This window comes from Cystoisospora suis, assembly GCF_002600585.1.
Source record: "Cystoisospora suis strain Wien I chromosome Unknown contig_2750, whole genome shotgun sequence".
NCBI lineage: Eukaryota > Apicomplexa > Conoidasida > Eucoccidiorida > Sarcocystidae > Cystoisospora > Cystoisospora suis.
In genome coordinates, this window is record NW_027155546.1 from 19,199 (window position 1) to 33,017 (window position 13,819).

At 48.6% G+C, this 13,819-nt stretch overlaps 3 protein-coding genes across 3 annotated transcripts in view; 2 read left to right on the forward strand and 1 right to left on the reverse strand.

Moving 5' to 3' along the window:
• Positions 1-202: 202 nt before the first annotated feature.
• On the forward strand, positions 203-7,692 carry CSUI_005698 (splicing factor). Its single transcript, XM_068065868.1, has 7 exons — positions 203-1,712; positions 2,313-2,466; positions 2,985-3,282; positions 4,042-4,167; positions 4,849-4,942; positions 5,549-5,774; positions 6,429-7,692. Exons 1-7 carry the CDS (start codon positions 720-722, stop codon positions 6,839-6,841), a joined length of 2,304 nt encoding a protein of 767 aa, XP_067922158.1. The 5' UTR covers positions 203-719; the 3' UTR covers positions 6,842-7,692.
• A 543-nt stretch (positions 7,693-8,235) lies between these two features.
• CSUI_005699 (cytochrome c1 heme lyase) lies at positions 8,236-12,014 on the reverse strand. Its single transcript, XM_068065869.1, has 3 exons — positions 10,424-12,014; positions 9,393-9,661; positions 8,236-8,646 (listed from the first exon to the last, which is right to left on the reverse strand). The coding sequence occupies exons 1-3, from the start codon at positions 11,492-11,494 to the stop codon at positions 8,466-8,468; spliced, it is 1,521 nt and encodes a 506-aa protein (XP_067922159.1). The 5' UTR covers positions 11,495-12,014; the 3' UTR covers positions 8,236-8,465.
• A 79-nt stretch (positions 12,015-12,093) lies between these two features.
• Positions 12,094-13,819, forward strand: part of CSUI_005700 (uncharacterized protein) — a 2,048-nt gene continuing 322 nt past the window's right edge. The window contains exon 1 of the mRNA XM_068065870.1: positions 12,094-13,819. This exon is cut by the window's right edge and continues 322 nt beyond it. Coding sequence (XP_067922160.1) covers positions 12,173-12,532 — 360 coding nt within the window. The 5' untranslated portion in view covers positions 12,094-12,172 and the 3' untranslated portion in view covers positions 12,533-13,819.

Genomic DNA, 13,819 nt, shown 5'->3' on the forward strand with positions numbered 1-13,819 from the left:
CTCGGTGACGCGTCTTCCGCTAACATAAACGCTGTACCATGGCGTAGCATCACAGTCGAGACAACGCCGATGAACTGACACGACTGGCACCCTTCACCGCACCGCTGGTATACCCTGCCTGCTCTTACCTTTTGAACCCAGGGTTTCACAGCGGTGGAGCGCAACGGCGGCGTGGTTGTATAGTGAATTTTCTTCGCCTGCCAATACAGGTTGGATGCATCGGACAGGAAGCTCTGGTCCGAAATAGAGTGGTTCTTCTGAAGTTATGGCTCACCCGTGACCATGCTGAGACCTCGACTGTTGTGCGTCAGCGCTTCATGTGTTTCCGCAGCCACTTGGACTCAGTTCAGACGAGCACCCTTACATCGACTTGTGTCAGGTGGGTTACCGTAACCCTGGCATTCTCGATTTCTCTGCTGACATCTTCTTCAAGCTTTTTCAGATGCAAGTTTTGTTGGAGAGGCGGGGCGATCACGTCCAGCGGTTTTAGCTGTAGGCGGCTGTCCGTCAGGCTTCCCTGGAGCCCCCCTACCTCGGTCTGTGTCACTTCATACTGCATATGCTCAAAGACGTGCGCTCCTCCCAGGTTCGCATTGTCCCACTTCCTGTTTCGCTGGCATCATCTTCGTCTGTGCGGCGTTTGCGGGATTGGGAAAGAGTCGCAGTGATCGCTGCTTCTCTTTGTCAGTCAGGGAAGGTCTTCATTAGCACGTGCCGTGATGTCTTCAAGCTTTGAGGGAAAGATGTACTGCGACCGCGACCAAGAGTGGCATCCTTCAAGGAAACTCACAAGGGGACGTTCGCCTTTCCGGGAAACAGACTCCCCGGGCAACCAGTCCCTGAAACACTTTGGCTCAAGTGGGCCCCGAAAACGTTTCTCGCGTAATAGCCACAGTCGGGGTCGCGAATCGATAAGAAGTCACCAGGGATCAGGGGTGTATATTTCGCGGCCACCAGTGAAATACTCAAGAGAGACAGCTCACCTGCCGGCAGCCATGCGACCTGAGTTTACACTCGGCCCGAAAAGGCCATGGTACGAGGATCCTGAAAGATCTTCCAGTTCACCCGATACTCACCGACAGGATTCCCCTAGCGGCCCTCAAAGGTTCGGGAGCTCGCCAGAAACAGGTTCTGTCGTTAGAGGCCGGAGCCCGAAGGGTAAGAAGGGACACCGACGACATTCACTGTCGAGGTCCTCGGACGACTCCGCATCTTTGGATCGAGCATCTACTCCGAAGCGCAGTGGCCGGGGCCGCAGCGACTGTAAGTCTTTGAGTTCGAAGTGCACCCGCAGCAGTTCGTCGATCTCTGCTCAGTCGGCACGGAGTAGAGCGAGCTGGCACCGAAGCTGCAGCAGGTCCTCCACAGCATCAGAAATCAGGACTCACAGTATCTCTTCACGGTCATCAACCCCCGTGGGGCGCCGCCGCGAGAACAGACCTTTCATTCGACGGCAAAGTGATCGAGTGAACAACGTGGAACGGCCAGCTTGTGGAGCAGGGCACGGCGAAAGACCTTGGGGGTGGCGTGGCCGTGGCCGTGGGGGGCCGCCAAGAGGCTCTTGGCGCGGGAGGCGAGGGGGAGGCCCGTTTTTCAATCGGGGAGGTGGTTACGGTTTCAGGAATTCCTGGGAGCATCGATCGCCTAGCTGTGACTCAGAGGAGGAGTACAGGCGGTCACGCAGCAGGGAAAAAGCGAGGAGGAGAAAGCAGGTGGGCCCGCCACCCGCAGCGTTGCTGTTGATACAGGTCTCGTGTTGAAGGGTTTGTGTGGGCATCATCAAGTGCGGCCACAATCGGACACAGCTACCGTTCAAATCTAGTCTTGCCTGCTAGCGAGAAACGAGCATCCCGCTCCACGTTAAGTTCAGTACCGCGAGCCGGGCAGTGTTCGCGACCTACTTCCCTACACACCCTCGCTCATCAATAGAGTGGGCCCGCGACTGCTATGTGGATTCGCGACTCCTCGTGGCGTCCTGTGGACGAACAAAGTGCGACCTTGGGGGGCAGCACAATGAGAACACGCGCAAAAGTCAGACTCCATGTGGAGCACGGCATGGCACTCAAGGCATTTTAAGCTTTAGCCCCACTGGAGAAAGAGGTGGTAGCGAAGTCGTAAGGGAGGCCTCGGCCTTCGAGTGATTGTCAAGGTATTCATTTCGTAAAGCGGCGACATGTCTGCGCCGGCACCTCTGAGTGAGAAAGTACGCTTTCACGTCGATGGAAAGGTCGAAGGCTGGAGAAACTCTTTCACTATTCATGACAGCTGTTTCTGTTGTGATGGTCTGGTTTGCGCGGCCCTGACTTCTGCAGTACGAAACCATTCAGAAGTACTGCAAAACAAGCGAAGGTGAACAGCAGGTGTTCTGGGACGGCTTCCAGTGGGTGCGGAAGAGCGACAGGGAGGGGCAGTTACTGTACGACCAGCAGATGAACGCTACAAGAAGGGCCAGACGTCTCCACGTGGGTAGGTTCAGGAGTACTGCCGATCACTCGGGCTGCTTGTGACGCCCACGGTCGAGGTCATACACCTTGTGACATCACACTCGTTCACGACCAAAAAGTCAAGGTGATTTCTGGTGACAAGTTTGGGACGCTTCGGCTGACATGGCAGCTTCTTCCGTGGAGAATCGCCCTCTAGTTGAGAAAAAGCCCCTTCCTCAAAGTCGTCTGTGACTCCGTACCCATGCGTACTGCAAAAAGACCGGAGGAGCAGGCTACCTGTCCTCTTTCAACGATGTGGTAGCGGACGGTGGCCAACCTTCATGGGCGGCAGACCGTACTTTGCTCCTACACAGTCTGTCCTCTCTCCGTGGCACTACAGAACGCTAGCAACCACGAGGGCGTTTCTTGGTGACGCGTATTCCACCAGTAGCACATCGTCTGCCCGTGCCACGAATGTGTCTTCACATCGGCCTACCCGACTACAACCCTCTCCCCACACCTGGCCTTTCTGCTGTCGTTCTCTCTGGGATTGTCTTTTAGGGAACCTGCCGCTGAATCTAGAGGAGGTCACAGAAGACGACCTCAAGCGGCACCTGTGGCACGCAATGCGCTCGAGCAATGCTTGTAAAGACCCGGCTACGTGCCCTGTACTTCACGTCTGGTTCGCGAGAGATCGAGGCGGAAACTACGGTTTTGTGGAAATGGCTTCTGTCGAAGAGGCACACGCTGCTCTGAGGCTGGACGGGATGTTGTGGCATGGCGTTTCTATCCGCATCAATAGGCCCACCGACTGGAAAAACACCATCGCTGAAGACCTCATTTTCGGGCCACTTGCCGGGTGAGTACTCTTTGCTCCGATGCACGTCGCATGTTTCGGGAGAGCAGAATCCCGGAGGCGCAAAGACAAACTGACGGCAGTTCCATGGCTCCAGCCAAGAACCCGTGTCGGGAAGGTGAGGTTGCCGCTACCTGGATGTTGAGGAGCTGCAACAGACTATGTGAGACGTCCGTCTTGCAGCGACTGGCAGATTGTCACATTCCTCGTGGAGGGCACCGTTTAATTAGCGGTGTTCAGCACTGCCTCCTCGTGATGCGGCATTCTGGCAGAGTCGTCACGTGCCCACAACGTCTTTCAGGCGTGCACGTGTGTCTGCGCCTCAATGTGCGAACGCAGCAGCCTATTTCGTTGCTTCGGACTTCGAATGAGCGAGGCGAAAGGGTTTTTCCGAGGCAGTCTGGGGCTGGGGTTCCAGCGTCTGCTCATCTGTGTGGTATTGCACGATACACCAGTTGGCGCCACTATTCCTCTGTGGATGGTCGCACGGGCCATCTGTAACAGTGAACGCTGCCCTCCCAGCAGTGACACAAGTTGATACAGACAAGACAGCAAGCGTCGCCATCGGTAATAGAACGGTTGGCCCGCAAAATCTTTGGGGCCAGGTCAGAGAGCCTGCAAACACCGCAGCTAACCATTTTCCCGATGCTGTCCGAGTGTTTCGTGCTTATTGTTCCGTCGCGATTGGAGGTGATGCACTCTCCGAGAAAGACTGTCCTCGCATTTTCCGATATGACTACGAGTGTTTGCCCTGCCCTGCAGGACATCGGGTCTGGCACTGGCTGAGAGCATAGCTGCAGCCGCTCAACAGGCCGCATCGACCGGTAATAACGCTGGTCTCGTCAGTCTCATAGCGTCGCTCCCAGAAGAGCAGCGGCCGGCGGCAATGTAAGATCTTTATCCCCACCTTTACACTTTCTTTCGATAAGCAACGAAAGAATTCTGTTCCCGTGTACGCTTCCACTACTCCCCAGCATGGTGGATGTGAAACCTGCCTCTGCCGGTTTTGTAAGAATGATATTAGGAGTGACACCACCTCCTGATTCGTTCCCCTCGACTCTTCGGGAAAGCACCCGGGGAATCCAGTTCCCAGAACTGGCCGGCACAGTTCACCTCCTGTGCAACCTCAGCCGTTGATCCTTGATGTCAGTTGGTGCGTTGACCGGTCACGGAAAGATCTAGCCGTTCCACCCTTCCCAGATTTTCTGGTGCTCTCGTGCCTGTGGAATTGTGAACCGGGAAGTCACTCGCAGGCAGGGATGATTTAGACTTGGTAAGGTGACTGGATATAGACGCCGCTGGCGGCCAAGAGCTCGTGAAGTACCGATGTGAACTTCAAGTTTCGGCATTTCTAGCTCCCCGCTGCTATGGCCTTGTTCACCGAAAAATCCAGGCATAGAGCTTGCGGTAGTCCTCTGCCATCAGAGTGACCCAAGGCCAGCACAGTTCCCGGGCAGTTGGGGGAAGAGTTTTGTTGTTTTCACATCACTGCTTCGTCACGTTGAAGCGGCCAGCAGGATGACTGATGCAGGGGCATGCTGTAGGTGTGTGATCTCTTTCTTCTCGTAGGGAGCTCGTGGCAAAGCACACAACAGCCCAACAATCCGCCCACTTACCCTTTGACTTAATTCACAGTCAAATCCGAGCAGAGCTTCTGAAAGGGGTAAGTCCAGTCCGTTTTGGCGGAAGAGACTAACAGCATCCGCGGATGTCAGGGAGATTTTTATGGCCTTCTCTGTGTTTGCAAGGAAGCTGACACCAGTCAGCTGATGACGATAATGAGTTTAAAGTTGCTCGGTGGATTCTCACTCCGCTTGTCTCTTTCGAGTGATCTGATGTATTTGCTCTCCAGTTCGCTGTTGACTGAGGGCTGCTGGGAGAAACTGTGGGGGAAGGAGGCAAGTGGAGTGACACCTGAGAATTCACAGACCTTACTGCTGCTGTTGCATCTGAAGGTGAAGAAGACCTTTTTTTCCCACAAGCGACGTAGTGCGCAGACAGCAGCTTTTGAATTCATGGGGAGTACCTGTCCCCGCACTTCTTAGAGCAGTAGACCACGCTTCCTTCCAGTCTCTTCCACGATAGGAGAATCCTCACTGAGGCAGGCCCATTATTCTCAGTTTTTTCAACTCGAATACCATGACTAGCATCGTTCTGCACGTGATCTCTTCGCAGTTGATACTGTACTGACATGTCTCTACGTGCGTACGGAGCCTGCTGTCAGAGTGCAGATCATGTGCTGTCTGTGCTGGCGTGTGTATGTTTTCAGCAACCCTCTCGCATTGTTCAGATAATGTGTCCTTCCACAAATTTGGAGCGCGAGGAGGAATACGACGAGATCTTGAACGATATTCTTACCGAATGCAACAAGCATGGACATGCCTTGGCAGCTCTGATTATCAAGCCAAAACTGGAGGAATTTCTCCCTTCCGTCACAGTTGGGGACGTATACCTCGAATACGCGTCCTGCATCCAGGCCGACAATATCATCCTCAGTACGTCACATGGGTGTATGCTATTCACTGAGCCAGTGTACTATGACTCTGTAAAGATTCTATCCAAACTGACCTTACTGCCATTCGCTTGTGCCGGAGAATCTCGCCTTGGTTTCAACTAGCCGCTGACTTCAGCTAGACATGTTTGTACACGTAGCATATATGGACACACATAAAAGACAAATATATACATATACACAGGATTTTTATACAGCACAAGGTGTGGGTACACACATAGAAGGTGTAAAAATATATATATATGTACATACAGGCGTGGCCACTCACCGCTGCACCTAGTGATAATATGTGGCCTTTTCCTTCACCTTAATCGACTGCCTGGTTTGTATGTGCTTCTTGTAGCCCGCTAGCGTGCACCATGTCGCCAGAGAAGCAGCACTGTCTCGGTCATATTTAGGTTTGGCCACGGTACCTGCCTTTTTCCTGCTGTTGCGTACATAACTGAATACAGCTGTTTTTCTCTTCACCAGGTGGGAGTATTTTCGTGTATACGTACGTAGAGCTACGAATCAGGCTGTTAGGAAGAAGTGCGCATTTTCCTGAACCTACACATGAGAAGCAGCTTCTCTACAAGAGACACACGACCATGCAGAGTAGACAATGCTGTCTAGATTGTCTTTCTTTCTGGCAACTCAGATTTCTCCGGGCGTATGTATGATGGAAAGCCTCTCCAGTTACAGCGTTTCAATGAGCTCGCGTGGCGCCAGACCTTTCAACAGTACGCGACGCACCTTCTCTCACAATTTCTTACTGACACCATTGATTCTGTCAAGCCAACAGAGGCACTTATAGCCAGAGCTGCTCAGGGTGACCAGAAATCCTTGGTAGCCTGTACAGCCGGGGCATCTGCGGCAATGGCTTTCCTGAGTGGTGCCGTGTGTTCTTCCCGGCCTTACGGGCCCCAACCCAAACCCCCGAGCGATTCCACAGAGCCCACCGAAGTGGAGGACTCCCGCAGTGACACAGCTGTTAGCGGGGAGGAGAGCAAGGGGCCAGAGGAACTGAAAGTAAACTGCACAATAAAGAAAGATCAGGCGGAATCTAGCTGACAAAATCGGGACGTGGGACCACTGGCCGGGAGTGGCTTGGTAGTCTGAAAGTCGTCAGTCTTCCAAGTTAGCCGCTGTCATTCGTCAGCTGCTCTTGATGGGGCAAGTAGGAAGATACACCAGAATGACTCGAAGGTCACTCACTATCTGATAGCAGCTATACCATCTGTTTAGAAGCTTTCTTTCTCTCTTAGACCAATGAATATAGAGTAGCGAGAGAGACATATGTCTTCGTGCAAAAGAGAAAAAGCGTTATGCTTGGGAGTGCTTCTCCGTCTCCGTTGCTTTCATGCGCTGTCAAACCGGCAGCAGGGCTTTGAAGGCAGAAGAAGTGGAAATCGTATCACTTAGTAAGGAGGGACGCAGTTTCTCAACTGCAGGAGGTGCAAACAGCCGGTCCTCTGTCTTTGCAAGGTTTCTTTACCTAAGCTGCCTTGGCGTGCGTCACTTGCGCATGCCTCCTTGTTCTTCTTCATCTGCGACGTATGGGTACAGTTGGATAAACACTACGTAGTTCATCTGAAGATTTGTACCGTGCGTAAGAGCAGTTCGCACGCACCTGATGAGCTTGTGTTTCGGGTGTATGTACGCCTTCCGGGATGATGCAACGTGGACGGCCGTTAGAGTCACTTGTCAGTTCAAAGCCTCCTTCCTTTGTCTCGTGCACCGCTCACGGCCGAGAATACCGTATCTCTGGTGTTCCGCTCCGCTTGAAGTGTTTGTCCGTTTTCGTCCTTTCTCGTGTCCCATTCATTGTTGTATGAAGAGTGTAGGGTCTTATACGCACGGCTTTCTTGTCTCTTGTCGTTGACGTTGGTCCTGCTTGGCCCACACATTCTTGTCAGAATCTGTACAGCCGACCATGTCAGTGCAATCTTCTTCCACGGATGACCAACCAATGGAACTTTGTTTGTCCAAAGCTTTGAATGCATTCGGAGCTTGCCATTCTTTGACATTTTCTTCCTATTCAATGGCTACATTTCTCCAGGTAGTGATTGAAGCTCCGCGGGGAACGCAGTGCACTGCGACTCTCTCATCTATTACAGTCTGGGAAACTGATTCTGTAGGACCATGCATCTGATAGGTGCCACTCTTCTTGGAAGTGAGCTCCCTTGCAAGTCGATACAGCGTCTTTCTGAGCGTGTTCCTACAGAAACACTTCCGAAGATTCCTGCGGATGCCTTGACCACATGAGAGACCAGCCTAGAGGTAGAGCCCACTATATTACTACATAACCCGAGACTCCTCCGATAGCGTCTCCCCAAGTCTCCCGTCTATTGTGGAAAAAGGGGGATGCGGGGTCGATGGAAGATCCTACATAAGAAAGCGAGTGTTTGTCTCTCCGTAATAAGAAAATTGTAAGAATGATGCTGAACCTCGCAAGAAAGATCAATGCCTACAATCTTGAATGCAAAACACTCTCAAAGCAACTACTCGCTTCACTGTATCCCTCAAAAGAAGGGAGAAAACAAAAGAAAGCAACAGGGCAAATACCAAGGACAACAGCTGGTCTTCTTCATGAATGGAGACATGGATGAAGACGACTCTAACCTTCTATTCAAATTCATTCTGCTGGGGTACGACATATGACACCGCTTTCTTCCTTTCTTTCTGTCTTTTTCTCTTAAGGATCCAAAAATCCTTTCTTTATGAGATACATTCTTACACGGTCCCGTATCCCACTCTTGCTGAAGAGATCTGGGCGAGCGTCAATGTGTATCGCTACCTTTTCCATCTCTTCACGAGATCTTTCTCCGTTCTTTCCTTTCACACTTGTCTGGCCATCATAGAAGTCAATGAGATATCTGCAGGGACCAAAACCAAAGCATTCAATCAAAGACAGACACCTTCTTCACGACAAAGAAGAGAAGCCCCCCTCCTACCACGAAGACGACTTTTTTATTCTTCTGAGAGAAAGAGAAACACAAAATGCAGGGACACGCTTACATATGTATATCTACATACACATCTGACAACGGATGGACGTAAGTGCATCTGCCATACAGAAGAGGGTTATGGAGAAAAGACAGAGAAGTGTGACTACCCTGTTTTTCTAGGTATCCCTGATACTCGTGTGGACCTTCGCACCTCTGGTGAGGCTTCTTATCAGTGTCTAGGTGTGTACATTCGTGTATATGTGCACACCCATATATGTCTATTTCATCTTCTACGTATTCTCGCTGCCCTCTCTCTTCCCTCCTCAATCTGATCTTTCATTTTTGTCTACTGTCTCCTTCCGACCCTCCTCTACTCCTCGTCTTCTTATTCCCTCTAAGAACCCAGGGAAGAACAAGAAAACAAAACAAAAGTCTCTTCTGTCGTGGCGAGATCATCTTTATCTATCTTTAATCTATCTATCTAGCTGTCCACATAAACCCCCCAACGTCTATCTGTCTAGGCATATGCATATACTTACATAGGAACAGCAGATTCGCCTCTGTAAAAGTGAAGACCTTTGCCTTTTTTCCCCCAAGAAGCATCAGAAAAGAGGTCTAGTCTAGAAGAGCAAGAAGGTCATCTGTTCTCTCTTCTTGTATTCCTCCTTCCTTACCTGACTTGATTTCCACATCGATCTACGAACCAGTCATGTCGATCAAACGGTCTTTCGTATCCTATCAAATGCTTGAAGCGAGCTTTCCATGTTAACTCATCAGGTCGTCCTAGAAAGCGTATTAACTTAGGAAAGTCTTGGCATTCCCCTTGGTGAAAGGCTTCATAGCGAAGAATCTCAACCCATACACGCTCGTTCACTGCATTGTGAATGGCGACGATGGCTGGCATATCCCGACTGTCCACGTCATGCCCCTTCATCCGAGTTACCTGAGAAGAAATAGAAAGAGAAACAAAAGAAAAGGAAAAGGAAGAGACGATGAAAAAGAAGAAGAAAAGAAAGAGATAAACAGGAAAAACGAGGAGAAAAAGAACAACAGAGAACTCGAGAGAGAGAGAAGAATAGAAAGAGAGGGAGAAAGAAAGGAGATGAGGAAAGAGAAAGTTGGTAAATGGGAGAGACACAAGAAAGGGCGAGAAGGAATGAGAAGAAATAGAGAAGGAAGAGAAAAAGAATGAGACACTCGCGCTTTTCATGTGTACTGTAAACACTAGGGAAGAAGCAAACAAGAAGGAGAAGACAATCGAATCTATCAGGAGAAGTTGAAGAAGAAGATAAGAAGAAGATGCGGAAAACAGAAGAAGAAAGAAAAGCGAAAAGAAAGGAGATGATGAGGATGTAGAAGAAAAGGAGATGTACACCTTTCATTCATTGTTGAAGAGAATAAGAGACATAGGCATGGCATACATATATATATATATATATATATACATGTACGTGTATACATACACCTATATATATATATATATATATATATGCATATATATACATCCAGAAATATCTATTGCTCTGATTGACGGGTGGTTCCGCCTATCTAAAGAGATCGATACATCTCACTCTCTCTCTCTCCCTACATATTCCTATACACGTAGACATACACGGTCACACCGAGAAACTGCGAATGAAAAGAGAGAGAGAAGGAAGAAAGAAAGAGGGAAAGGTAAAGAAAGACAGAAAGAGGAGAAACCTACTTTATAGAACTGTTTTGGTGAAGGGTATTTCCAGTTACCCCCAGTCACTGAAGGAATGGATGACTGCTCTCTCTCCTCAGTTAAACCATGAGGTGACTGAGGTACCAACCCTTTTCCATTCTCTACATACATTCTTCTTCTTCTTTCTTCTTCTTCTTCTTCTGTAGATGACGGAGCAGAAGCATAGGGACAAGAAGAAGATGAAGAAGAGAGAGAAGCGGAGGAAGAAGAGGAGGAAAAGAAAAGAAAGTTCGCAATGGAAGAAAAGACGGATTTCTCTGCTAAAGAAGAGGCAGAGAAAGTGGTAGTATCAGAAGAAGCTTTTTTGTGGTAGGGACACTCCGAAGAAAGATGGGGAATCCCTGGCGAAGATTGTGGAGCTTGGAGGGGAGAAGGAGAAGAAGAGGGAGAAGAAGAAGGAGAGGAAGAAGAAAGAGAAGAAGAAGAAGAGAGGTGAGGTTGTGTATGGAGGGAGGTATGATTCTCATCGTCTTCTTCATTTGGGCGTCGCCGTGAAGCGCCACTACTAGAAGAAGAAGAGAGACAAGAAGAGGATGGAGTAAAAAGAGTGTTTTCTTCTCTTCTCTCTTGGGAGTCTCTTCTTTGGCAGTGAAGAGTCTGAGATGTGTCTTTTCTTCTTTCTTCTTCACACGTCTTTTCTTCACAGGGAGAAGAAGATCCTGAAGAGGAAGACGAATTGGCTACCCAGGAGACACAAGAAGCGGGAGGGCGAGAAGAAGAGGAGGACAAGAGGAAGGAAGGAAGAAGAAGAGAAGAAAAATCAGAGACAGGTCTCGAAAGCGAGAGAGAAGAAGAAGAAAGATGAATGAAAGAAAAGACAGAAGAAGATCTCTTATACGAAGATGATCGGGACAGAGAGGTCGGGATTGACGGGAAAGAAGAAACAGAAGAAGATGAAGAAGAGAACACGGGGGAGGAGAATGAGGAGAAAGAAGCAGGAGGCGAGGAGAAAGGCGAAGATCCACTTAGCTTTGTCGTTGTTTGCCTTTGATGTCTTCTCCTACTTGCTAGGTTAGACAAGAGAATGTCCTCTGAAGAAGTTGCCGCCATCTTACAGAGAGATGACCGGATGGAAAGAAAGAAAGCGAAAGAAAGAAAGAAGAAAAGAAGAACAAGATCGTATCGATCTGTCTTGCTAGAGAGAACGGGGAAGAAGAGAAAGATAAAGAAGAGATTTCTCTAGTAGAGCAGAGAGGCCAGAAGGAAAGAAAGAAAGCGAAAAGGGAAGGAGAAAAGAAGAGAAGAAGAAAAAGAGAAGGAGAAAGAGGGAGAAAAGAGAGATCAGATTTGACTTTCCTTTCTTCTTCTTCATCTAGACTCTTTCCTTAACTCGGCATGTCGAGCAAAGAAGACAGTCACGAGAGAGAAGAAAAGAACTTATCTCCTTCTCGCGTCGTTGCTTTCTCTCCTTCTTTCCTATGTGTGGAAAAGATGAGTCGAAAGGAAGAAAAGAAGAAGAGAGTAAGCAGACAACAAGGAGGTTTTGCAGCAGAAGAAAGGAGAGGAAAGAAAAAAAGAAGCATGTCTTTTTAATGTAATGCATGCGAATGCCCCTGTCTCCTTTTCTCCCTTCCGTTCTTTCTCGCTTTCTTTTTCATGGGAAGACCTCCTGCATTCCTCATTCCTTTCTTCTTCTTCTTTCCTTCTTTTCTTGGCAGGACCTGAAAGAAAAAGATGAAGAAATAGAAGAAAAAGCTTTATCCCTTCTATCTTTTTCTTCTTTCGTGTATGGACTTTTCTTCTTTTCTCCACTTCTTGCTCCACCTCCCTCTCAATCGACGAGGCTCCCTCACACACACTGCAGGAGGAGAAAGATCGTTTTTCTTCTTCATGAATGAACCAAGAAGAAGACAAGTAGGAGAGAGAAAGATAGAAAGGAAAGAAGATTCTCTCATTCTTCCGCAGCGTACTCTTTCTCTTTTCGTTTGTCTTCTTGTTCTACTTCTCTTCTCTCTTTTCTTTCTGATTCGAGTGAACTTCCCCTTCTTCGGTTTCCCCAGCCTTCTCGGTTTTCTTCCTTCCTTTCTCTTCAGTTTCCTTATTCTTCTTCTTCCTTTACTCTGTCGTTCGACATCTCCGTTCAGATGACGGAGGGAAGGAAGAGAAGGGGTGTATTTCTTGAGGTCTTTGTCGAAAGAAAAGCCGAGAAGGTGTCAGGGTGTCTTCCCGTCATTTCGAGTGTATAGACGCTGCAAAATGAGTCCTTTGCCCTTCTCTCTTGACTTCCCAATTGCACCTCATCATTCTCTTCTTCACGCTCACCTTCTTCCTTCTCTCTATTCACGTCTTTTTCTTTCTCTTTCCTTCTCTCTCTGCCTTCTCTAGTTTCGCAGCGAAGTCTATCAGTCTCTCTCTCTCTTCTTCTTCTCCTTGTTCCTCTCCTGCCTTTCCGTTTCCTTCTTCAGCTGACTTCTCTCCTCTTCTAAATTCCCTTTTCTCTCTCCTTTCCTTGCACCCCAGTCTCACCACATTCACGCTCGACATATGCGCCTCCTCTACGTGATAGGAACGTTCCTTTTTTTTCTTCTTTAGTGGCTTGGGAGCAAAACAGGTAGATTTCTCTATCGTTCTTCAGAAGAAGAAGTTCGGGGAGACTGAAGAGCGAAAGAAAGAACGAAGATGCGATTGGCAAGAGGCCTCTCTTGCTCTTCTCTCCCTTCTTCCTTTTTTCTTTTTCTTTCTTTCTTTCTAGAGATCCGCAGAAGTGACCCACAACTCGCATAAGGATGATACAAGGAGAAGAAGGAGGAAAGAGAAAAGAGAGAGAAAGGAGAAAGAAGATGAAAGACCCTGTTTTTGTCTCTGACGTAGTAGAGACTTCGCTTTCTCCCTAGCTCTTTAATTCATCTCCCTCTTCTCTTCTCTCAAGGAAAGACGTCATGCACCGCTCATCTGACGGATTGACCGAAGTAGAAGAAGAGGAAAGAAAGAGAAGAAAAGGAGACAGGAATGTATGGTCTTGTCTATGCTATGAGAAGAAGGGTGTTCTCTTTGTAAGAAGAGAGAAATGACACTTCTTCTCCTTCATCTTCTTTTTCTCTTCTTCTTAGTCACCCCGATAAACGGTCTTAAGAAAGAAGAGAAGAAAAGTCCTAGACAGTAGAGACACATTGGACCTAACCGGAGAGATAGACACAGATAAAGCCAGACATTTCGGATTGATACAGCAAGGTTCATCTCCTGTCTCTTTCTACAGACACCCCGCTTGTCTATTCCTCTCTATCTTTCTCTTATCTATCCATCTTTAGTCTATCTCTTTATGTATTTAGTCTATCTTTAGTCTATCTTCAATCTCTCTATCTCGTTCGTTCACACTAGCCGACAAGCTAGACATCACACTCCTTTTCCCCGCGAGAAAACACCCAAAAAGAATTA

Bases quoted from the DNA above. Each gene is read 5' to 3' on its own strand.
- CSUI_005699 (XM_068065869.1), bottom strand. From the start codon at position 11,494: ATGGCGGCAACTTCTTCAGAGGACATTCTCTTGTCTAACCTAGCAAGT. The intron at 9,662-10,423 runs GTAGGTTTCTCC...ATTTCTTCTCAG, and splicing joins CACCAAAACAGTTCTATAAA to GTAACTCGGATGAAGGGGCA. The intron at 8,647-9,392 runs GTAAGGAAGGAG...TGGTCCCTGCAG, and splicing joins CGATGTGGAAATCAAGTCAG to ATATCTCATTGACTTCTATG.
- CSUI_005698 (XM_068065868.1), top strand. From the start codon at position 720: ATGTCTTCAAGCTTTGAGGGAAAGATGTACTGCGACCGCGACCAAGAG. The intron at 1,713-2,312 runs GTGGGCCCGCCA...TGACTTCTGCAG, and splicing joins AAGCGAGGAGGAGAAAGCAG to TACGAAACCATTCAGAAGTA. The intron at 5,775-6,428 runs GTACGTCACATG...CTGGCAACTCAG, and splicing joins GGCCGACAATATCATCCTCA to ATTTCTCCGGGCGTATGTAT.